This window comes from Oratosquilla oratoria, chromosome 1, assembly GCF_046742065.1.
Source record: "Oratosquilla oratoria isolate Oo_2021 chromosome 1, ASM4674206v1, whole genome shotgun sequence".
Classification (NCBI taxonomy): Eukaryota; Metazoa; Arthropoda; class Malacostraca; order Stomatopoda; family Squillidae; genus Oratosquilla; species Oratosquilla oratoria.
The window spans coordinates 30,590,457-30,602,956 of NC_134777.1; the positions used below are offsets into that span (position 1 = coordinate 30,590,457).

Here is a 12,500-nt window from a genome sequence, read left to right on the forward strand (position 1 = left end):
TTCTATGCCAAGGTTGATTTGGTGAATGGCTAGTAGTAAATGACGACGTATGCCACATCCTGTATGGACTCTTTAGAGGACACTGACTATAGCCTTTTCTCATACGTTCTATCCTCCGGTTTTTGGTTCATTCTGGTTGCCACTCTCTGTATTCTCTCTCTCTCTCTCTTTCTCTCTTATATATTTCTTCGTGCGAGGTGATCACATCATTGTTGAATATTCCAATCTGGGTCGAGTCAGGCTTTCTTTTCTTTTCTTTTCTTTTCTTTTTCTTCTTTTTCCCATCATATCCTCATCCATATAATGAAATGCCACTCTTATATTCATTAGTATTTAATACGTTTCCTCCGTTATTACATTTATGTGATTCCCTGGCGACAGATCGTTTTGTGATAAAAATTACTTAATGAATTTCATCCTTTGGCCTTGTGGTTTCTTTATCTCCAATTTTATAGCTTCCTGGCGGTCTGCCTTCACTTTAGACTTTCCAAGATTGTGAAAGTCTTGCTATCAAATTCCATCTTTCACTTCTGTCTTCATTCATAAATCACATCTAGGTCTTCTTGTGGCAATTTACGATCTTAACCATATTCAAAATTTTTAGTGACCTTGGGATCATCATCAGCAAATAAATTTGAGTAGCTACCTCTTCCACTTGTAATGGTAGCATTGAACATTCCTTGTAATACTGTACATTTATTATTGTATATTGATTATGTATTTATACTGTATATCCAATGCATTATTAAATGTGAGAACCAAGCGTTCATACCAAGCGCGCGGCTTTGATTTTCCCGCCAAGTCTGAGCTTGGTGGCGTGGCTTGGTGTCAAAAGTAGTCTTCGTTCTGCCTCCAAAGTGGCCGCACACTTGTCTTTATTGTGCTAATCAATTTAAATACTCAACTCAAATTCATTTCATTAGCCACCTTATAACACACTCATCACATCACAAACACACACAACGATCACTGCTGGTGCCAGCACCTAGCCATGTGGTACTCCACTAGTTACCTCTTTCCAATCAAACACGTAATCTTTCACTGCTGTTCGTATACTCGTACGTCTATCTTTCAGATAACTCTTTATCTATTCCAGAGCGCTCCATTGAACTCCAACATATTCCGGCTTCTATATTCCTTTGTGGATCACCTTGTTGAAAGCCTTTTCCAAGTTCAGGTATAGAGAATGTATCTACACTTCTATTTCAAGTAAATCATAAACCGTTATCAGATAAAAAGAGTACAGTTTGATCATACATGACTTTCCCTTTTTGAATAAGGGTTGATTTTCAATTCAACTCCAAGTAATTAATCCATTTATATTTTACATACTTCTCATACATTCTGGCTACCGTGCATGTCAGACACTCGATGCTCTTTTTTCCTTGTTGACGTTGTAATATGTTTTGCACAAGACAAACTGGCAAAAAATGGAAACTAGAAATTTTCAGCATTAATATAGTAAGGACTGCCACGGGAAAATATTACTTCATTCCAGCATCAAACAATAAGTAATCACCTGTTCTAGCTAGTTCTAAGACGATCTAGGAATCTATTTACTCTAACGTTTCGACCAACTTGGTCTTCTTCAGAGTTGGTCGAAACGTTAGAGTAAATCAGTTCCTAGATCATCTTCGTTTTACTCCCACAACCCAATCTCTCATTTGTCCTTTCTTCTCCAAATATATACAAAAAAGGTAAGTATGAATCATGGGCATTTCAAAGATAATGATAATCTGGCCGAATTAAATGTTACGAAATACCCGCCAGATTGCCCTAATTGTAGTCAGGTAGAACGTGCTAAGTGAGGTCAGTACACTTCTACTGTACACGTCTCTTTCCTATGTGCGTAATCCTCATTTTCTCCCCTTCTTTCGTGTTCATTTCTACTGTGCATTAAACCAGAGTCTTTACTCTTTGTTACTTTGCCTGAGGATGTAATACACGAAAGTATTTGCTGCCTTCAAGTTTTCTTCACTATCTGGTCATTTTCAATATATTTTTTCACTGTGAAGTGAAAAAAAATAGCAAACACATTCATAAATACACACACAGACACATATACATACACACACATTACACACACACACAGACACACACACACACACACACAAACACACACACACACACTTTCACCGAATGGACGGCGAGAACTGGTGTTCCAAAGAAAAAGGAAAAACTACGTGGATCTCAACATCCAGGAAGTGCCTTTTTGTATTTATAGGGAGGGGGAGTGCTCGTGGAATAGTGGGGAAGTGATAGGGAAGGAGAAGGGAAAGGATATTGAGGGAAATGGAAGGAAATGAGGAACGGGAGGACTTGGTCCAAGAGTCCAGGCGGCTTGTAAACAAACGCCGAACGAATGACTTGGATTTCGATGGTGGGACTAACAAAATTGTAAAGATCAGAAACATAGATAAGAGCAGTTCAATGGAAGGTGAGGATAATAATTTCCAAGGATTTAATGAGGGGGCGGCGGATACCAACCTCCCCCGACTGGCAAAACTGGAGGAAAAACTTGAACAAATGACTGAGCATTGGGAGATTAGGTTTGGCAAAATGTCAAAAATTGCAGAGAGGGTTAAAAAATTGGAAGAACTAGAGAAGGCGAACAAAAACTTAACTGATGAAATAGGAGACCTAAAAAGACAGTTAAGAGAAGTAAAAGTGGAGAATGAAGAATTAAAAAAGAACAATAGAGACAACAAAGAAACAATAACAAAAGAGGCAGAGGGGTGGATGAAGATACAAGAAAATAGTAAAGTTGCATTTTCTGATATAATTAAACAGCAAATGAAAGAACAAACTGAAGACTCAGTTATCAAAGTGATGAGACAGAAGGAGAATATTGTAAGAGACTTAGCAGACAAAAAGAAATGTATAATTATATTAGGAATGGAAGAGAAACATAACCCAGATAGAACCACAAGAATCAAAGAGGAAAATGAAAAAGTAAGAAATTTACTAGAATTAGTTCAGAAAGATGAGCCAGAAATAATTAAACAAATCGAAGAGAAATTTCAGTCTCGGGAAATATAGTACAGACAAGACCAGACCAATTAAGATTAAATTCAGGTCACAAACGACGGCAGAGAATATCTTGTCCAAAACAGGGAAACTAGCAACAAGTGAACAATATGAAAAGGTATGGATAAAAAGGGAAATGAATAAAGAGGAAAGAGAGGAGGAAATAAGGAAAAGACATGAAGCTAAGAAAAAAAACGAGACCAGAACGGAGACAGAAAAACAAGAATTCTACTGGAGAGTAGTGAATATGAAATTGAAGAAATGGAAAATAACAGAGAGAAACACAAAAGAAACAGAGAATACAATGGAAATAACAGAAAGTTAAAAGTATCCTACACAAATATAGATGGATTAATAACAGGACTGAATGAACTGAACAAATATCTGAAAGAAAAAGATCCGGACATAATGGGAATTGTAGAGACAAAATTAAAAGGTCCACTACCACCCAACAGCATAGGACACAATGCATATAATTATTGGATTAGAAACAGAGAGATAAAACAAGGGGGTGGAGTTATGTTCCTGACTAAGAAGGATATAAGCGTGAAGAGTGTCACATATGGGAACAATAGAGTAGAGATGATTATGATAGAAGTAGAAGATAGGGATAAGAAAAGCAGAAAGTTTGTAATAAACTACATGCCCCCAAAAACAGCCTCGTGGGAAGAGAATGAACATAAAAGCATGTTAGAAGACACAAGAATAACACTAAACAAGATAATGGAAGATGGAGGAAGAATAGTTATGATGGGCGACTATAATTGCAAAGAAATATGCTGGGAAGAGATGACCGTAAAGGGTGGAGAAGACTCATGGGAAAGTGTTCTACTTGAGATGATTACTGACCACACAATGACACAATGGATCCAAGGGAACACTAGGTATAGAAATGAAGAACCATCGAGACTAGACTTAATAATCACATCAGAACCTGAAATAGTGGTAAATATTGAATATAAGACACCAATAAGTAAAAGTGACCACATATTGATTGAACTGGAACTAAACGAGAAAAAATACATGAAAAGAAATGAACAATATAGAAAAGGAAGAATGATGTATGAAAAAACAAATTTTGATAAAATAAGAGAATTCTTCCAAAATGAAAACTGGGAAAGAATACACAAAGAAGATACAACAGAAGAGAAATGGAATATTTTGACAAAAATCTATAAAAAAGGAGTGGAAAAGTATGTCCCAAGACAAAAACAAGAAAAAGAATATGTAAAGTGCTGGTACAATAAAAGTTGTAGGGAGATAAAAGACAAAAGAGACAAAGCTTGGGCCAAATGGAAGAAAAACAAAAGACCAGAAAAATGGAAAATATATACTTGTTATAGAAATGAATATGTACAAGCGTGCAGAGAGGAAAAGAGAAAATATGAAAAAGATGTCATAGAAAAGTGTAAAGATCAACCAAAACTATTCTACAGATTTGTAAACAACAAACTGAAAAACAAACAAGATTTGGAGAAATTAAGACAAGGAGTTGAATACACAGAGGAAATTGAAATGGCGGAAATTATGAACAAACATTTTAAATCTGTGTTTACAAGGGAGAACATACAACCTGAAGAGATTGAATGGAAAGAGAAAGTCCCCCCTATGAAAGAAATAGAAGTAACAAAGAATGAAATATTGAAACACTTGAGTAATCTTGATGTCAGAAAATCGCATGGACCAGATGAAATAGCAAACTGGATACTGAAAGAATGCAGGAATGAACTGGCAGACATAATACATAGCATAATAAACAGTTCCTTGAAAGAAGGAAAAGTTCCAGAAGATTGGAAAAAAGCAAATATAGTACCTATATATAAAGGGGGAAATAAAGAAGACCCTACCAACTATAGACCAGTCTCTCTAACAAGTACAATAGCAAAAATTTGTGAAAGAATTGTCAAAAATAGATGGGTAAAATATTTAGAAAAAAAAAAAAACGTGCTAAATCCAAGACAATTTGGATTCAGACAAGGACGATCATGCGTCACCAATTTAATATGTTTCTATTCAAGGCTAATAGATATAATACAAGAAAGAGATGGATGGGCTGATTGTGCATTTCTAGACCTAAAAAAAACTTTTGACAAAGTACCACATAAGAAGTTGCTTAAGAAATTAGAAACTGAAGGAGGAATACAGGGCAAACTGCTTAAATGGATGGAAGACTTTTTGCAAGAAAGAAAAATGAGAGTAGTGATAAGAGACCAACACTCAAAATGGGATGAAGTAATAAGCGGTGTTCCACAAGGAACAGTTCTGGCCCCAATAATGTTTGCTATATATATTAATGATATGGATGAAGGAATTGAAAGCTATATGAGCTTCTTTGCAGATGATGCAAAACTATTGAAAAAAGTGAACACGGAAGAAGATTGTGAATCACTACAGAGAGATCTAAATAAAGTACAGGAATGGAGTAGGAAGTGGGAGATGGAGTTCAATACAAAGAAGTGTAGTATAATGGAATTTGGAAAAAGCAAAAACAGAATAACAGGATCATATAAATTGGGAGAAGAAGGAATAAAAAAAGTAGAAAATGAAAAGGACCTGGGAGTCATTGTTATGAATAATATGTCACCTGAGAAACATATAAATAAGATTTTTGGAGAAACCTATAATTTAATAAGAACAATCAAAGTTGCATTTACATACCTGGATGAAGAAATGGTGAAGAAAATTCTAATCACCCTGATAAGACCAAGATTGGAATGTGAGCAACGATGTGGTCACCAAGTAAAAAAAAAATGTATAAAAAAAACTTGAAAGAATACAAAAAGCAATTACAAAATTGGCACCTACACTCTCAAAACTATCATATGAAGAGAGACTAGCAAAACTTGAACTACAGACACTAGAGCAAAGAAGAGAGAGAGGAGATTTGATAGCTATTTACAGAATCATGAAAGGCATAGAAATTACTGATAGAGAGAATCTGATAAAATGGGATGACAGAAATACAAGAGGACATGGAAAGAAAGAAAAGAAAAAAACAGCTATAGAAGAGACCTGAAAAAGAACAGCTTTCCTCACAGAGTAATAGACAGTTGGAACAAGTTAGATGAGAAAGTGGTGTGTGCAAAAACAATACATGAATTTAAAAATAGTTTAGATAAAACGAGATATGAAAACGGGACAGCACTAGCATAGCTCCCCTTCCCGTAAAATACAACTAGGTAAATACAACTAGGTAAATACACACACACACACATACACACACATACACACGTCAGTCGAAGTGGCAGCGAAGATTGTAACTCCAGAAAAACAAAACAAAAAATCGTGGATCTCAACAACGAGGGAGTACATATGTTGCATTAGTAGGGAAGGTTAAAGCTCGTGGTGTATTGGAAAGGTGAAAAAAGGAGAAAGGGAGGGATTACTGAGAAAAATGGGAGGAAATGAGGAAGGGGACGAATGGGCCCCGGAAGTCAGAAGTAATGTCAACAAAAGGTGCGCAGACGACAGAGGTGAAATCGAAGAAATTAGTAAGAATGTAAAAAGTAGAAATATAGATAAGAGCAGCACTATGGAAGGTGAAGATAATCATTTATATAGATTTCATGAGGGGGAGATGACAACCTTCCCCGATTAGCAAGTCTAGAGGAAAAACTAACAAAAATGAACGAACAGTGAGAGGTTAGGTTCAGTCAACTTGCACTGATTACACAAAGAGTTGATAAATTGGTAGAACTAAAGAAGGATACCCAAAACCTAAATAAAGAAATAGAAGAATTAAAAAGGCAGTTAAAAGAAGTAAAGGATGGGGATGAGGAATTAAGAAATAATAAAAAGAATAAAGAGTCCATAGAAAAGGAGGTAAGTGGTTGGAAAAAGGTTCAGGAAAATAGCAAAATTGAATTTAGAGATATAGTGAAACAACAGATGAAGGAACACACTAAGGACACAGTTATTAAAATTATGAGAGAGAAGAAGAATATAGTAGGAGACTTAGCAGATAAAAATGAATATATGATTATGTTAGGAATTGAAGAGAAACATAATCCAAATAGGACTACAAGAGTAAGAGATGAGAAAGAAAGAGTGAACAGGGTACTAAAAACATTTCAAGCAGGTGAACAGGAAATAGGGAAAGAAATTGAAGAAATATATAGACTTGGGTAATACAGTGTAGACAAGACCAGACAAATTAAGCTTAGATTCAGGTCACAAACGACAGCAGAGAATGTCTTATGAAAAACAGGAAAACTAGCAGAAAGTGATCAGTACAAACAGGTATGGATAAAAAGAGAGATGAATAAAGAGGAAAGAGAGGAAGAGAAAACAAAAAGAATCGAATCTAGGGGAAAAAACGAGAACAAAACAGTCAGACAAAGAGAAATTCTATTGAAGAGTAGTGGATATGAAAGGGAGGAAATGGTTCATAGGAGAGAAAAACAGAAGGGAAACAGAAAACAGGATGGAGGCAGCAGTAAATTAAAAGTGTCCTTAACAAATATAGATGGATTGATAACAGGCTTGAATGAACTGAATGATTACCTAACGGAAAATGAACCTGACATAATGGAAATTGTGGAGACAGAATTAAAAATTAAAAGGTCCATTACCACCCAACAGTGTAGGACATGGTGCATATAATTATTAGATTAGAAACAGAGAGGTAAACAAGGCGGTGGAGTTATGTTCCTGACTAAGGATATAAATATGAGGAATGTCACATATGGAAAGAATAGAGTGGAAATCATCATGATGGAAAGAGAGGACAGGGACAAGAAAAGCAGGAAGTTTGTGGCAAATTATGTGCCTCCTAAAACGGCTTCGTGGGAGGATAGAGAACACAAGAATATGTTAGAAGACACAAGGATAACACTAAATAAGATAATGGATGATGGAGGAAGAATAATTATTATGGGTGACTTTAATTGTAAAGAAATCTGCTGGGATGAAATGACAGTGAAGGGTGGAGATGACCTATAGAGAAATGTACTACTTGATATGATTATAGAACATACAATGACACAATGGATACAAGAGAATACTAGGTATAGAGATGAGGATTAGCCATCTAGACTAGACCTAATAATCACATCAGAACTTGAAATAGTGGACAAGATTGAGTATAAGACACCACTAAGTGACCACATATTAGTAGAACTGGAACTAAATGAAGAAAAATACATGAGAAAAACGAACAATATAGAAAGGGAAGAATGATGTATGGAAAAAATATATAAAACGAGAAAAAATTCAAAAGACAGACTGGGAAAGGATATACAAACAGGAAACAACAGTAGAAGAGAAATGGAAAATTTTGACAACAATTTATAGAGAAGGAGTGGAAAAGTATATTCCAAGACAAAAACAAGAAAAAGGATATGAAAAATTTGGGTACAACAAAAGATATAGAGAGTTAAAAGGGATAAAGCTTGGATAAAATGGAGGAAAGACAAAAATAAATGGAAAGTATATACTGATTATAGAAATGAATATGTACAAGTGTGCAGAGAAGAAAAGAATGTCATAGAAAAATGTACATATCAACCAAAACTATTCAATAGATTTGTAAACAACAAACTGAAAAACAAACAAGAATTAGTGAAACTACGACATGGAGGAGTTGAATACACACAGGAAATAGAAATGGCAGAAATTATGAACAAGCATTGTAAATCAATGTTTACGAGGGAGAACATACAACTGAAAGATGACGAGTGGGAGGGGAAAGCCCCCCACCCCCTATGAAAGAAATACAAGTAACAAAGAATGAAATAATGAATCACTTGAGTAATCTCGATGTCAGAAAATCGCATGGTCCAGATGAAATGGCAAACTGGATTTTGAGAGAATGGAGGAATGAACTAACATACAAAATACATAGTCTAATAAGCAGTTCACTGGGGGAAGGAAAAGTTCCAGAAGATTGGAGAAGAGCAAATATAGTACCAATATATTAAGGGGGAAACAAAGAAGACCCTACAAACTATAGATCAGTCTCCCCTACAAGTACGGTAGCAAAAAATTGTGAAAGAATTAAATGGGTAAAGCATTGAAAAAAAAAAAATAATGTACTAAATCCGAGACAGTTTGGATTTAGACAAGGAAGATCATGTGTCACCTGATGTGTTTCTATTCAAGATTAATATATATAATACAGGAAAGAAATGCATGGGCTGATTGTGCATTTCTTGACCTGAAATAAGCTTTTAATAAGGTGCCACATAAAAAAAAATGCTAAAGAAATTAGAAACTGCAGGAGGAATACAGGGTAAACTACTTAAGTGGATGGAAGACCTCTTGCAAGAAAGAAAAATGAGAGTGGTGATTAGAGACAAACATTCCAACTGGGATGAGGTGATTAGTGGAGTTCCACGAGGAACAGTTTTGGCCCCAATAATGTTTGCTATATATATATATATATATATATATATATATATATATATATATATATTAATGATATGGATGAAGGAATTGAAAGTTATATGAGCTTCTTCGCAGACGATGCAAAAATGTTGAAAAAAGTGAACACCGAAGAAGATTGTGAATCACTGCAAAGCGATCTCAATAAAGTATGGGAATGGAGTAGGAAGTGGGAGATGGAATTCAACATTAAGAAGTGTAGTATAATGGAATTTGGAAGAAGCAAAAAAAGAATAGTGGGATCATATAAATTGGGAGAGGAAGAAATTAAAAGAGTGGAAAAAGAGAAGGACCTAGGAGTCATTATTATGAATAATATGTCCCCTGAGAAACATATAAACAAGATTTTTGAAGAAACTTATACTTTAATAAAATCAATCAAAATAGCATTTACATACCTGGACGAAGAAATGGTGAAGAAAATACTAGTCACTTTGATAAGACCAAAATTGGAGTATGCAGTGACGACGTGGTCACCAAGTACAAAAAAAAATGTATAACAAAACTTGAAAGAATACAAAGAGCAATTACGAACTATCATATGAGGAGAGACTGGCAAAACTTGAGCTACAGACATTAGAGCAAAGAAGAGAGGGAGAGGAGACTTGATAACTATCTATATAATCATGAAAGGCATGGAAATCATTAATAGAGAGGATCTAATAAAATGGGATAGTAGAGATACAAGAGGTCATGAAAAGGAAATAAAGAAAGACAAATATAGAAGAGACCTGAAAAAGAACAACTTTCCCCACAGGATAATAGACGTTTGGAACAGATTAGATGAGAATGTGGTGTGTGCAAAAACGATACAAGAATTTAAAAACAGTCTAGATAAAACGAGATATTGAGACGGGACATCACGAGCATAGCTCCCCTTCCCGTAAAATACAACTAGGTAAATACAATTAGGTAAATACACACATGCACACACATTATATATATATACATATTTATTTATTTATCTATATATTTAGATATGTATGTATATACATGAAAACATGCATATTCAGTGAAAAGAACCAGTAGCTAAGAAACCATCTATTCATTCTTGGCCTTGTGAAGCACCTTAGACGACCAACCAGTGAGCGTAGGTTACTCGGCGCACGGACACCAAAGACCACGCAAAAGTGCGCTCTCAGGCCGCTTTCCCACGAGCGTTTCCGTACGCGCGTTCGGGTGCGCCGCGTTTTAACTTTCAATGGAGTTCAATGGGACCGCAAAACGAGTCGTGTGAAAAGTCCCATTGAACTCCACTGAAAGTTAAAACGCGGCGCACCCGAACGCGCGTACGGAAACGTTCGTGTGAAAGCGGCCTCAGTCTTGTGACCAGTAGGCCATCTAGGATGTGATACGCTAAACAAGAAGACCCTTACCCATGACATTAACTAAGTAGTCGTGTTCGAGGGTCCCGGCTTCGTTGGTAGCGAGGCAGGTGTAGCGCCCAGCGTCGTTCCTCCTCACGTCTTCCAACTCCAGCAACTCGGGGCTCCTGTCCCGGGTGGATGTCCATAAAAAAGAGATGAGTGGAGTTACGGTAAAAGTTTTATCAATAAAAAATCAAACCTATATATTTTTTACTAAAGAAGGTGGAAAAAGAAGACACGGGTCTAGTTCCGAGTTAATACCTGACCCGTTTCGTCCTAAGCTTCTTCAGAAGCTTGCTTCAGAGTGAAACCGGTCAGGAATAAATTCGGAACTGAATCGTGTCTTCTTGTTCCATCTTCTGTAAATTGTCACAATGTCTCAACATCAACATTTTTACATTTTCATTTTAGTGTAAGCCCCCTCTCTCTCTCTCTCTCTCTCTGTCTATACCTATCCCTGTCTCATATCATTTGCCCATCATCTATTTAGACAGAACTCACCTGAGCCACAGATTTGGAGAACAGTTTCTTCAAGACTTGTTAAGTTTGATATCATTCGAAATAAAATGGCTCTCGACGTCCTAAACGATTCCCCTAAACTTTGCCTCCTCAAGAGAGATCCTTCCTCTGAGTCAAAACCCCTGTATTGGTCCAAATTCACAGCCACTCAGACAACATGACTCGTATATATATTCTCCAGCGTCTTACGCGACATCACACCACACTTCGACATTGGCTGCTTTACAATGAATTCCTAGATAGGTTTAATCTTCATTTTTGAAGGTATCCTACAGATTTTCTGGATCCTCAAGGGTGCCAGGTACTCAGAATTTATTACAGAATACAACTGCATACTCCTAAGCCCGTTCAGCTTCCCTAAGCTTTTCCAGATGAAATCAAGACAGATTACATCTCGACGTTCTTCTAAACATGATACGCATTCCAAGTGTTGTAAAGACAAGTCTATGATTGACCTCAAGAACTCGACACTCCGAAAAACCTTGTAGTTGTGTAGGATCGTTCACCGGGTACTAACAAGGATGCGATTGGTCTCCTTTGGTATACTTACGACATCGCTATGCCTAATCCTATCTCTGAAATCAGGAGCCAGCCATCCCCTTTTAATACCAGATCCATGGGGACCAGAACATATTTCAAAACCTGATCTGTCGATGACTGTAACTGCAATAAACTCGCCCAAAACAATTGTGTCCCGTTGCAAACACTAGTCGACTATGGTGTCAAGCATGTAATAGATCATACTGTCTTCAAACCCATATGTCTCGGTAGGGGAATTTACTGCAATAAGAGAGGAGAAACCAAAGGTGTGTTCCAACCTCACCAGTATGCGCTGAAGTAACCCATATGGTCATGAGCTGTAATAGGCTACCATCCCTTAGTTACCCAACCGCAGCCCTCATGAGATGGATCCCACTGATGTAACCCTACCATTACCAGGTGTAACTCCCATTACTGCACGGTCTCTTTACCTTAAAGAGAACCAACTAGATCCATTCTAAACCTCCTGAGCTCCACCGATATAAAGGGTAGTCGACTGTGCTAGGAGGGGGGAAACGCTGTGCCTGACGCCCACACGGAAAACCCACCGGAGGTTCACCCGTCACCCGCGTACCCATCCACAATGAGAGGGGGACTACAATTTATATCTATGCAAGTCATTGCTATAATCATCGTTCGAGTTGATATGTTCAATACGTTTACAAA

At 36.7% G+C, this 12,500-nt stretch overlaps 1 protein-coding gene across 1 annotated transcript in view; it reads right to left on the minus strand.

Annotated features, from left to right (window-relative positions):
- LOC143032553 (hemicentin-1-like) overlaps window positions 1-12,500 on the minus strand; it is a gene marked incomplete at its 3' end in the record, with an annotated part of 400,485 nt that overhangs the window by 216,807 nt on the left and 171,178 nt on the right. The window contains 1 exon segment of the mRNA XM_076197423.1: window positions 10,785-10,900. Coding sequence (XP_076053538.1) covers window positions 10,785-10,900 — 116 coding nt within the window.